At 44.7% G+C, this 13,076-nt stretch overlaps 1 protein-coding gene across 1 annotated transcript; it reads left to right on the forward strand.

Annotated features, from left to right (window-relative positions):
* The first annotated feature begins 5,843 nt into the window (after positions 1–5,843).
* Positions 5,844–7,242, forward strand: LOC115960724 (ethylene-responsive transcription factor ERF027-like). Its single transcript, XM_031079702.1, has one exon. It carries the CDS (start codon positions 6,162–6,164, stop codon positions 6,789–6,791), a length of 630 nt encoding a protein of 209 aa, XP_030935562.1. The 5' UTR covers positions 5,844–6,161; the 3' UTR covers positions 6,792–7,242.
* Positions 7,243–13,076: the final 5,834 nt, after the last annotated feature.

The raw sequence follows: 13,076 nt of genomic DNA on the forward strand, positions 1-13,076 counted from the left end.
ATTGTATGGTCCTCAGACCCAAGCCTCAGGGGAAACCAACTACCTGGACGTAATGAAAACTAGGTTTTGGACAGAACCGAGGCATTGCATAGTCCACCGGACTCAAGCCTCAGGGGAAACCAACTACCTGGATGTGGAAAACTAGGTTTTGGACAGAACCAAGGCATTGTATGGTCCTCAGACCCAAGCCTCAGGGGAAACCAACTACCTGGACGTAATGAAAACTAGGTTTTGGACAGAACCGAGGCATTGCATAGTCCACCGGACTCAAGCCTCAGGGGAAACCAACTACCTGGATGTGGAAAACTAGGTTTTGGACAGAACCAAGGCATTGCATGGTCCTCGGACCCAAGCCTCAGGGGAAACCAACTACCTGGATGTAATGAAAACTAGGTTTTGGACAGAACCAAGGCATTGCATGGTCCTCGGACCCAAGCCTCAGGGGAAACCAACTACCTGGATGTAATGAAAACTAGGTTTTGGACAGAACCGAGGCATTGCATAGTCCACCGGACTCAAGCCTCAGGGGAAACCAACTACCTGGATGTGGACAACTAGGCTTTTGGGCAGAACCAAGGCATCGTATAGTCCACCGGACTCAAGCCTATGGGGAAACCAACTACTTGGATGGAGAAAACCAAGCACTAAGCAGGTTTTAGTTATTATGCGTAACGTTAAAAATGGTGCTTATATCTTCGTGAGACGAAGGTTAGGAATAAATCTAAGGCCTCTGTGGGCGCAAGTAAATTAGGGTTCGGGGAACATGATGATAGATGTATTACATACATAGCTATTTGTACATATTAAAATAAATCAGCACAGAGTTCGTAAGCAAATAGTGCGCATCAACAAAGGCGGTTAACGATGTAATCAGAAGGAAAAAGGAAAAACAAAATTTCATATATACATGTTCAAATGCTTGTAAACCATCAGTAAATTAGAAAGTTCGTGAAAGGAAAAGGGACAAGTTAATCGTTCAAACAGAAATGAATACAAAAAGCCCAACGAAGGTTTCTACTTTTCTGCTTTTTTGTCGGTAACATTTTGGGAGATGGGAGTAGACTCAGCTTCGGTGCCTGGAAGGATGATCCCTTCTGGGGAAGGCTGAACAGGACCAGCACTGGTGCTCTGGGGAACCACAGTAAGGGAAGTGGCCTGTGGTGGCTCCGCAAGTGTGGGGGGTTCCTCTGTATTAGGCCCCTGAATGCCAACCACGGCCTCAGCAACCTCTTTAGGTACCTCAGAATCTGTGTGTTGGGATGTCACTGTCGCATCCTGAAGTTCTCCTTCTTTGGGTGCTTTGCTAGAAGAACCGTCGGCCTGCAAGTCTTCCAACGGGGGAATCTCTCCCTCGGGTTGATCACGCGTAGCCATGGGGCTGGTCGAGGTGGCCTCACGGATGGCCGCCGGGTAAAATATGCTCTCCGCCTTCCACAAATCAGACGACGCATCCACCCCAGCTCGCTTTAATGCTTCCTCCCAAACCTGGGAGCAATAAAACCTACACACACCAGGGATCTGCGCCTTAAGGGTGGCCTGGGTTTCGGCTACTCCCATGTTGTAACCATCATCCTCGGCCGTATTCTTGGCAGCCTCCGCCTCATTCCTGGCAAACTCGGCCTCCTGCTTTGCCCTTACGGCTTCATCACGGGCATATTCTGCCACTCCTTTCTCATGCAGAGCCGTGGCCAGCTGCTTATTTAAATCCTCGATCAGAGTTTTGGCTATTTGCAGCTGGTCCTCGGCTTCCACTGCGCGCTTGGTTTGGTCTATGGCCTGTTTTTGGGCACTAGCAAGGCCCGCCGAGACGTTATTCCTCTCGCGAGTAGTCATCGTTAAGTCATCCTTGACTCTGGCAAGTTCCTTCTCAGAAGCTTCGAGAGTCTTTGAGGCCGTTATGCGCCTCTTGCGTTCGTTCTCGGCCGCCTTACTCCTGTCATGCACTTCGTCCTCCATCCTGTAGGTTGCCTGGAGAGCCTGTCAAGAAAGATGAACGTATAGTAAGTGACAAACTGGAAGTAAGAATTAGTAATGTGTTAGGTTCCAAGAAATCTTACCATGCCCAAGTACCTCTTAGTACTGAGAAAAACCTCCTGCATCCTCATTCTCTTCAGCTCTTCCATGTCATTAGGGAGTAGCATGGTTCTCCCTAATGCATCTGCCACGTATCCACCTTCGCCGTCTCCAAGGTCCCTCAGAGAAGCAGTTTCTAGTAATGGACCCCCGTGAAGCATTGGGCCAGGGAGCCAGGCGCTCGGTGGAGATTGGGAGTCAATTCCTTTTCCTTTTCCTTGAGGGGTTTGAACTGCGGGTCCTTTGCCTCTGCCTTGGGATCCGATCTTCAGTTGTTTTGTGGGCGGAGTCTCATCCTTCTCCTTAAGAGGGTGGGATTTTCTCTCGTCCACGATGTCCTTGCCCTTGGGGCTCCTCTTCCTCTTGGAATCAGCACCTTCAGGTCGAGGAGACCGAGCTGGTTGGGAGGAGGTGGGAGATTCATACCGGGTGGATTGTGGTTGGGACTTGGTGGAGGACGACCTGGTTTGGATTGTGAGGGGCCGAGCTGGTGGAGGAGGAGCGTTGGGTTGTGGTGCCTCCTGGGTATCCGTCCCTGGTTGGTCCTCGAGGAGTTGGAGAAGGGGGGTTAAAGGTACTCTTTTGACTCCCATCTCGGCTTGAGAAGAGGTACCTATTAATGATAATTCCGCCTCGGACAAGGCTGGGTCACCTAGGTCACCCGGAGGGTCCTCGGATTGGTAGACTAAGTCAAATACCCCGAACCCTTCCTCTGGCTGATCTGGCTCACCCTCGTCCTCTGCTGCTTGATGAGACGAAGAGGGGCCCGCCAAGGGGATGTTTTTGGGGACAGCTGGCTCCCGCGAGATCAAAAACCCCTTCTCTACCACTGTAATTTTTGGAAGCCAGGGACGGCGGGCACTGATCACGTGCTTCGCGTCCCCGAACGACTTCTGAACCGGGGGGTACCCTAGTATTTTGTGAGCTGCACGGACCTGGCCATCACTGTCGTTCACAAAAACTGCCGCTTGTAAAACGGTTTCCAAGTCTGCCCGATTGACTAAATGAAAATGTCGTTTATAGGCGCGTTCATCTACAAAAGCAACAAACATATATGCATAATTAGTTATCGAAGGAAGTTAGGTCAGAACGATTTAAAGGGTTATCCCCCAGCCATTCCTAATACCCCACCTGGTTCTCCTTCTACTACGGGGCATGGATCGCCGTCATGCCACTCCCCAGAGACGATAAGAAAATCCTTGTTCAGTCCCTTGTTGGAATCAGGGAGGCACTGGATCAACGGAATCCTGTCATCCCTCGATCTCATGTAGTAGGTTTTTCCTTTCAATTTTTGGAGGTTATAGCACCAGTTTACATCATGGTGGGTCAGTCTTAAACCCATTTTCTCGTTTAAAGCGTCCACACAACCCAAAATCCTAAGAACGTTGCCGGCGCACTGGGTAGGGGCTAAACGGAAGTGCCTGAGGTAACCCCTTGTCACTGGTCCCATAGGGATTCTCATACCTCCCTCTACAAAGGCGAGGACGGGAATTACAACCGCGCCCGTTCCCCTCTTAGTGTGCCATTCCCCCATCTTACAGTGTTCCAGACTTACGTTGGGGGGAATCCTATAATCAACGATGAACTTATTCATCGCCTTTTCAGTATCGACCAACTTCCTCAATCTCAATTTAGCCGCCTTCGCCATTCACTAAAACAAACCTAACCCGCGATGGAAAAGAAAGGGAGCCGAAGAGAAATAAATCCAGAAAAGAAAAAACGTAAGTTAATAGAGGTAGGGAACTTACATAAAAAGAGAACTACGCTTCGGATGGGCTATATGTGCTCGAGATAGACTTGAATTTGGGCGGAAGTTCGGATGAGTCCTGGATACACGCACTAAAACTCTTAAGTACAGAACTGGAGAGACGGATCCATCTCCAAAAAATCTTTTATACTTTCTAGGGTAAACTGCACGCCCTTTTTCCCACCCAAAGAAGCCAGGAGATCACCGCCGTAGGATTTCCATCACACCGTTGAACGTGGGAGGCACCAAGCCGCCCGTATTTAATGAGGCCACGTTTCGCCTTCTAACGGCTCTAGGAACGTGCCTTGGGCAGGTGAAAAACCTCGGGAATCGCTAGATGACAAGGATTGATGGACGTTGGCAGATCCATGATGTCATCAAAACCCTCCTATCCGTCCGAGGAGACGGATAGCAGGATTTTGAGGGGCTATTGTGGGTCCGAGAACTCTGCCGTCCGGCCCAAACCCTGTCTGGGCCCAAGGCCCGTGCCGAGGAGGTACCTTGCTGAAGACGAGTGATCAGTGGCCGAGGTAGCAAGGGAGACGGCTGAGGACTTACCCTGTCCTCGGCATTCCATAGCTCCAACAGGAAGACCAACATTCTGATATAGGCAATCCCCAAACAGCCCCCTCGAGGGGATGTGAACGGAAAGGGGCCCATAGGGAAGCAAGGCGTGAACTCGAACCAAGGAAAGCGCGTCCCACCCCCATCAGTAAATGCACCTGCCAATACCCAGAGCTGGTTAATGAGAAAAGACGTTTGGGCAGTGCAAACGTCGACCCATGCAACTAATAGAAAGTTAGATGGGACAGTTGATGGGATGGATACCGAAGTGAGCCCCTGCCTGACCTACAAGTGGAGGGTCAGGATCAACCAAGACGGATATATAATAAAAGGGAAGGCACACCAAAGAGGTGGTTGGGAAAAATGGCCAGAAACCAGAGCCTCCCAACCCACCTCCAGGAGAAAGACTCCAGGGGTGAAGGAAAACCGAAACTTGTATGTACACCACGAAAAGCCCACCGCCTGTCAACCAAGGCCTAGCCTTCCAAACCCACGCTCTACAAATGATATTGTTAGGGGCCTTTTCACGCGCGAACCCGACACTGTTACGGTCCGCCACGAAACGCGTCCTTACAGTTACCAAAACAGTTTGTAAAAAAGTTTGTGAGCATAGTATTATTCTAAAAAAAATCAATGATATTATTTAAGGAAAACAAAATGTAATTTTATAGAATAAAATTACTAAAATCGATACACATACATATATTAATATTTTTTTTAAAAATTGGGGGGCCATTGCCCCCCTGTTCCAATAATGGCTCCATCCATGGATCCACACAATAATAAATGAATACATTTAATTGATGACATAATAATTGCTTTTCTCTTTTCTTTTCTTTTAAAAGTTCACAGATACGGTTATTTGCTCCAGCTCACTTAAACTTTACTCATAAATAACATGAAACCACTTGCATAATAATGGGATTTGTCACTATTTAAACTAACAACTTTAAACTCACAAAAAAAATAAATCACGAAAACTTCCTACCAATAATTAACACTGCGAATAGCATAATTGTTTTCCTCCTAAGAAAAACAAACTCCAACAATAATACTCTAATAGGACAAATCACTACTAAATTTTAGCCATAGAAAAGGACTAGAATTGGTCAATTTTATTGGCTAAAATCCATAAAACGATCTTCTAAAAATGAAAAATGATTCCTAAACACTCAACAACTCGATGAAAGTTCCAAGTTTTAGATTCAAAACATATTGCAGTTGCTCTAACAATTAGGCTGCTACTGTCAACATCATATCTCTGTCAAAACACATGAGCTCCACAAAACCTAAAAAAAAGTCGTACTATATATTCAGAGCAAAATAAATGCATAGAGTGGTAGGTAAGCATGAACAAAGATTAATGATCAGCAACAAGCCAACAGTGAAATCATGAATGAAATCCGAGGTTTTGAAGGTTCCATGTTTTTTAATGCACATGAGTGAAATTGAAAGGTTTGAAAAAACCAGATAAATTACAGCTAATTTTGCTTAATTGTAACCCAATACGTGTGCCCACTTCTTCAAATCCTCAAAAGAAAGTACCAAGCCACGAATTGCCCACGCTTTTTCCCATAGCTTCAACTTCACTTCCCTCTTATAAAAATCCAACAATGAAAACCCCAATTCAAATCACATTAAACAACCCTAAGCTCTCCAAACATTTTATCAGAACCCCCCAAAAAAGAAAAACAAAAAAACCATATTATAAACTTTTCGCCACATTTCAACATCCGTACAAAAAAAAAAACACATACTATACCCATATATATGCTGCATGGCCAGCAATTACAATCCTTCTAACGTGCCCCAAAATCCAAATGACCCGCCAAGTCCTACTTCCGATGCCACGTCACCGGGACCCATACAATCTCCGGGTGGGTCTTCGGGTCAACCCGTGCTGTCTGGGAGGCACTCGATGTATCGGGGGATTCGGAAGCGGAGCGGCAAATGGGTATCCGAGATTCGCGAGCCACGTAAAACGACGCGCATTTGGCTGGGGACGTACCCAACGCCGGAGATGGCGGCGGCGGCGTACGACGCGGCGGCGCTGGCTTTGAAGGGGTACGACACGCCCTTGAATTTCCCCAATTCGAGGCCGAGGTACCCGATACCGGCTTCCGCTTCGGCGAGCGACATACGTGCCGCTGCGGCGAGCGCGGCGGAGGCGGCGAGGGTGCGGACCGAGTCGGAGAGCAGTAGTCGAGGAGCGCAGGAACAGGAGACGAGTGTGGAAACGACGAGTCGCGTAGAAGAGGAGTATGTCGATGAGGAAGAGCTACTGAACATGCCGAATTTGCTGGTGGACATGGCGGGAGGAATGCTGGTGAGTCCGCCGAGGATCGAGTCGAAATCGTCGTCGGATGAGTCTGATGGAGGTGGAGATAATTTATGGAGTTACACATAAATTAAATAAAAATCCTACATGATGTGTGGTGCTGTTTTTTTTTTAAATGCCGTGGAATCTCATCAAGGTAGGGTCCTTTTAGTTTGAGCATCCGACTAAACCTCGGATGTACGAACCTTTGTCAAAACAATGTACGGTTAATTTGTATTGGCTTTTTAGTTTTGCCTTATTTCTTTTTCTCTCTCTTTTTTTTTTTTTTTTGAATTAGCTATTAGATAAGCTTCTCCATGCTGGGTTTTGTGCTACTGAAGCGTGTCTGTAGCTAGGCAGGTTGGTAGAAGAATTAAGGTGCTTGATTTTGCAGTAAGTTTTGCTGCTGCTATTATGGCTGGTTGTTGTTGTGGTATATATATGTGTTAATGTTATGTAGTAATGCTGGAGAGTGTTTCGGTAAAGTCTGAAGAGACTTCTGAGTACTTTTGCAATGTGTTATTACTATTATTGGGAACTTTCGCAACTTTATTATTATCTTTTTTATTTTTTAATACTTTATAAATCTACTTTTTCCATTTTATTGTCTTAGTTTATAATACACTATTGTCTTACTTTATATTACATAAAACATCAATAATTCTATTTACTTTATCACTTTATTTAAATATTTTTTCTTTATTATTATTTTTTAATTTTTACTTTTTTCGTTGTCTCTTTATCTCTCTTCCTCTCTGTCTCTCTCTCCTCTATGAAGCAAGAACAACCACCAGCCACAACCAACTACCAGCACAACCAGCCATCACAATCCACAGCCATAAACTCACCATCCAAAAAAAAAAATCATATCAAACACACCAAAAAACAACCGCAACTCTAATTTTCAAAAAAAAAAACCCACCACCACAAACCCACCTCAACATCCACCATATACCCACTTCAAAAAGAACCACAAACAACCATAGAACCGCCGCAACCCACCGCCCACAACCAGCCACCACAAACACTCATAGCCCACTGCAAATCTAATTTAAAAAATAAATAAATAAACCCACCACAAACTGCCACAACCGCTGAGGATGAAATGTTTGCTCAACCCCAAAAGTATAAGCAACATCAACAGCTTCAACACTCCTACTAATTTTCATCATTTCCTCTATAATATCTGTGAAAGGTACAAGATTACATCACAAAGACTTGACCATTACAGAAGATGAGCAAGCAATATTATCTACGTATGCCAAGAGGGAGGGAGAAGCTCTAGGCTGGGAGAGGGAGAGAGAGTAAAAGAGGGAGAAGTTTGAAGGAAAAGAGAGAGAGAAACAATTTTTTAATGAGAAAAAGTAACCCCACCAAATAAACTATATTTTTTTGAGCTACAGTAAACTCTTAAAGATAACAATTAACGGGTTATTGCTAAATTTTTTAGATGTAGCACCATCGTATGCTTTCTATTATTGATAAAAACAACAATTTGGTCCTAAAAAAAAAAAAAAAACAATTTGGCTTTTTAACACCATCAATAATGATAATGCTCTTAGGATTTATACATATATCTTAGGCTTACTTTTTCTTTCTTCATTTTTTAAAGTAAAAAACGTTATTAGTAGGTTTCAGATGATAAGAGAGGTTATTATGGAAAGAAATTCATCTGTTGCAGTGGGTAACACATGATAAGAGCTTAGCACACCATATCTCTCATTAATAAAAAAATTGATCTTATTTTAAATTTTAATAGTGATGTGTTAAAAATAAGAAACGTAATGTGGAGTATATTGTTAAATGCTATGTTAAAATAGATAAAATAACATTTTAATGTATTAAAATAAAACTTTTTTTAGAACAATTAGGATCCATTTAGTAGCAGTGTTTAAATATTGTTATTCAGTTTTCAGTGTTGTGGAAATACATGTTTAAGACACCACTTAAACACATGTTTTCAGTTTTTAAACAACATTACACATTTTTTACGCATTTTTTCACCCACACGTATTTCCACACATATTTTTAAACAACAAAAAACACATGTTTTGTAATGTTGAATTTAATCAACCATCTAATTGGCTTTATTCCGTGCCAAATTTGCTTGTATTTTAGCATTTAGTAACCCTGTATTTAGATGGGCTTGTTGTAAGGGTAGTGAGTGAGATAGAGTGAAGTTTGCTCAAGAGTGTGCAAGAAAACAGAGACTCGCGGCTTGGCCTCCCGGGTGACTCACGGCTGCAAGCCGCCAGAAGCAGCATACGTGCCAAGCATGCTAGAAGGTGAACAGTCATGCTAGCTGGAGCACTACAGGACAAAACAGGACAACTGGCCATACGGTTATCTCGCGACTGGATCTCGCGACTCAATCAAGTCGCGAGGCCAAGCCGGGAGCCAGCCCTATTTTGAAAAACCTGACATTTCACATTCTCCTCTCACCTCAGTATAAATACCCCTTGTAAGGACGCGATTCGCAGCGGACCGTAACAGTGTCGGGTTCGCACGTAAAAAGGCCCCTAACAATATCATTTGTAGAGCGTGGGTTTGGAAGGCTAGGCCTTGATCGACAGGCGGTGGGTTTTTCGTGGTGTTCGTACAAGTTTCGGTTTTCCTTCACCCCTGGAGTCTTTCTCCTGGAGGTGGGCTGGGAGGCTCTGGTTTTTGGCCATTTTTCCTCACCTCCCTTTTAGATTACTTGTTTTTCCTTTTATCTTCGCCTCCGTTCATTGTCCTTCGTCCACGTATAGGGTCAACCTTTCCAAAATTGATACTTGTCCCATCAGCCCATATTCAAAGTCGTTGGGGGTGGTTGTAAAAGCCAAAGAATGCGGCTCTGTCAGGTTCAGAGCATTGAATGGCAGTAAGGGCAGCTTTTCCTGGATATTTTAGATCTTTCGTCCTGGTTTCGGTCCTATACCGTTTTTACCCTTCTTTCAGGGGGGGACTTTGGGTCTGCCGAGGACTGAGCCGTCCTCGACGATATCCACAGGCTATTTTGTCGAGCTTGGGCCATAGCCCTCCTTGGCTTGGGCCTTTGGATTTTCCCCGGGTAGATGGGCCTGGCCCATAAATCATTTGGGCCCCACAATAGCCCCTCAAAACCCGGCTGTCCAACCTCTTGGTTGGAAAGGGGGGTTTTAGTGATGCCAAACCTCTTCCTACGGCCCAATCAATTTGGCCTTTTAATAATGCTGGCGGCTCCTCATCTGTCCAAGAAATGCGCCGGTTCATGAGACAGCTTTTTGATTTCGCGCTTGATGCGCTCTTATCGTTTGGGCATCCCAAAACGTGCTTTTAATGACCACTATTTACGAGACGACTTTAATTCGGCGGTTTGTTTTGATGGGGTGGAGAAACGGAACCGGCATGTTTGTGTTGGCAGATTCCTTTGGATATCTGAACCTATTAAATGTCTCCCACTCCACCCTCAGTATAAGAAGGAAGGGCGGAGGTTATTGTTTTTGTAAAGAATTCCTTCTCATCTTTCTGAGATTTGAAATACTTGGCCTCCCCTAGGGTTCATTTTACCCACTGGTTCACAAATTAAATCGTGATACACTTTATCATAACAACGAATGATGCAGGAGCCAAACCCCTCCCATAAACGCCATGTTCCAATAAAGCTCATTGTGGCTCGATCGGGACAGGGATGGCGAAGACTCAAAATCAACCTCACCCTTCTTTCAGTCAAAATCCGAAGTAGGGACTCGTCACGTCAAACTTTCGGCGTGACTGAGTCGAGAACACCCATCATCAGTACCAACCGCTCTCCTATGAGCATACCTAGTATGGCTCCAGTGTGTTGGGAGTCAGGATCGAGGCAGGGACTAAGTGTCTCTTCTTCTTCCTCTCTTCCTTCACTGGGCTATTCTCCGTCTCCATTTCTTAGTCTTCCCAGCACCAGTTCCATCCTGGTGCTTTCACTTCTCCCTCTTTTGCTCCTTTTTCTTTCTTTTCATCTCTTCTCTCTTCTTCTCCTCCTTCTTTACTCATGTCCTCCATCTTCTTCATTCATCTCCTCCATCTTCTTCATTGATTTCTTCCTTACTATTTCCTTCTCCGCCATTTCTTCCCAAAGAAGGTTCTTATCATAATATGAGCAGTATTGAGGCAAAGATTGGAGAGACTTTGAAGACGAGTTTAAAAGACGCCTGGCAGTCTACTTATCTGTATTACGGATGTAATTGTCGCTTAGGCAGTTCACATTTTGTATAGGCTCGTTCGAGCCCCTCTTTGTACATTGTAATAATTTTTCGTATTAATAAAAATCGTTGTTATTTTATTTCGCATGTTTTGTCTCTATGCCTTCTCTTTTTTTTTTTTGAATCTACAAACGCTGCTCGGCACAATAATATAGCATCTAAATCAATGACGACTAAGACCAAAAGACTTGATAATAAAAAGACGTCGCCATAACTTTAATAGAAATGCTTGGCACAATAAGGCCGATCAGTGAAGAGTAATACTTACCCCATGCTAGACGAGGAGAAAAACGAAGGCTTGATGTCATGTAAGGAATAACCATTTGAAGATATATCACCCACCAAATGAGCGGCCTTCTTATATGACTAAGTGCTGGGGCGTTCCACCCCCTTCCTTACACCTTTATTGGCCTTAACCTTTTATGGTGTTTAAACCGTGGATGAAGTGACCTGACATTTTTATCAAGTAACCCATCTTACGAGATTCAAACCTTTTCTTATCCAAGTATTTGGTTTCCCCATTGGCTTGGGTCCGAGGACCATACAAGGCCTTGGTTCTGCCCAAAACTTGTAATTTTTATAATTTTTCGTACTTGGTTTCCCCATAGGCTTGAGTCCGAGGACCATACAAGGCCTTGGTTCTGTCCAAAACTTGTAATTTTTATAATTTTTCGTACTTGGTTTCCCCATAGGCTTGAGTCCGAGGACCATACAAGGCCTTGGTTCTGTCCCTGGGCCCATATGTTGAACGAGCTTGGGCCGCGAATTTACTGGGCCCACAAATTGAGAGGTATTTCCGTAATCTTAGATCACGCGGTACTTCTTGGCGTCCCAGTGTTCGAGGTGCGCCTTCTCGAGACTCCTTTAACCTCAGGGTTGCAGACGACGTTGGAAACCGAGCCAGAGACGTTTTGTCTGTAGCGTTCCTTGGGACGCTGCGCGAATTAAATGCCACCGGTTTACTTCTGGGTATAAATGGGATAGGGGATCACTTCACTTGCACATGAACTCTCCTGTTCCCTTCAGAACTATATTTCTTCCATATCCGTGATCTCTCTTTCTAGCGCCACTGCCTCAAAGCAAGATGTTTGAGGCTCGGATGGGGATGAAAGGTCTCCGCACGCTTCAGAGGCACCGAATCCTCAAGGTGATATGGTATGGACAAGGATGGCACAGATTCAAGCCAGTCCTCCATCTTGACAGGAGGAAGATGGTATTCCTCCCTCTTTTAGTCAAAATCCGAAGCAGGTTCTGGTCATGCCAGATTTTTGGTATGTCAGAAAAAGGAATTTCCGCCATCAGCGTCGTCTGCCTTGTAGCAGGCAAATTTTTGCGGGGGCTTCCCAACTTCCGGCTCCCTGCACCTTTTCTGTAGATGGTGTTAGCCTGAGGTCAGGTTCCCTGCACCTTTTCTGTAGCGGTGCAGGCCCCAAGTTGGGTTCTTTTGCTGCCTGAGTTATGGGCGTGCAAAAGCATGGAGGAGGAATAAGGTCTCGAGGCAGTAGCCAACCTCTCCTCTGTACTGCCTCCTCGGCTTTATCTTCACCCTCTTGTATTCTTCGTTATTTACATAGTTAGCTTCGATGTAGGCTTTGTTTCAGCTTTCCATTGTACACTGTACTGTTCCTTTGTCTTAATAAAGTATGTGTCTATTTCTCTATACATATCTTTCTTCTCCGTAACCACTACTTTATGCATGAATATTAAATATGAGCTTGCCCTTAATGATATTCTAGGCAGAAAAAGGCCTTAACACAGATTCCTACTAGTTTAGACTTACAAATATTATCAAACATAACAAGGTTAATCATCAATAAATTAAACTCTTGGAACTAACCGGGATAACGGCTGAGTGCTGCGCGATGCATGCTAGAGCGATGTCCGAGTACGACAAACTCTAAGTAATTCGTCCGAGAGGGTAGCCGAGTAGCGAGGGGCTTTGGTTGTGCTTCTGGATAATATGTTACACCGCATCGCATCAACCCCTTTGATATTGGGGGATCAGAGGGTAGACCGAGGAATCCGCGCAATCAAGGTATTAACCCATCCGTTAACGCGGAGCTCTCTTTTCGGATGGATTTTGAGGTTTATGTGCCATAGTTTTTTTTTTTTTTTAAATAGTTGGTTCCTCATCCAGGTGGTTGGTTTCCCCATAGGCTTGAGTCCGAGG

The sequence above is a fragment of the Quercus lobata genome, chromosome 9, assembly GCF_001633185.2.
Source record: "Quercus lobata isolate SW786 chromosome 9, ValleyOak3.0 Primary Assembly, whole genome shotgun sequence".
In the NCBI taxonomy this organism is placed as follows: Eukaryota; Viridiplantae; Streptophyta; class Magnoliopsida; order Fagales; family Fagaceae; genus Quercus; species Quercus lobata.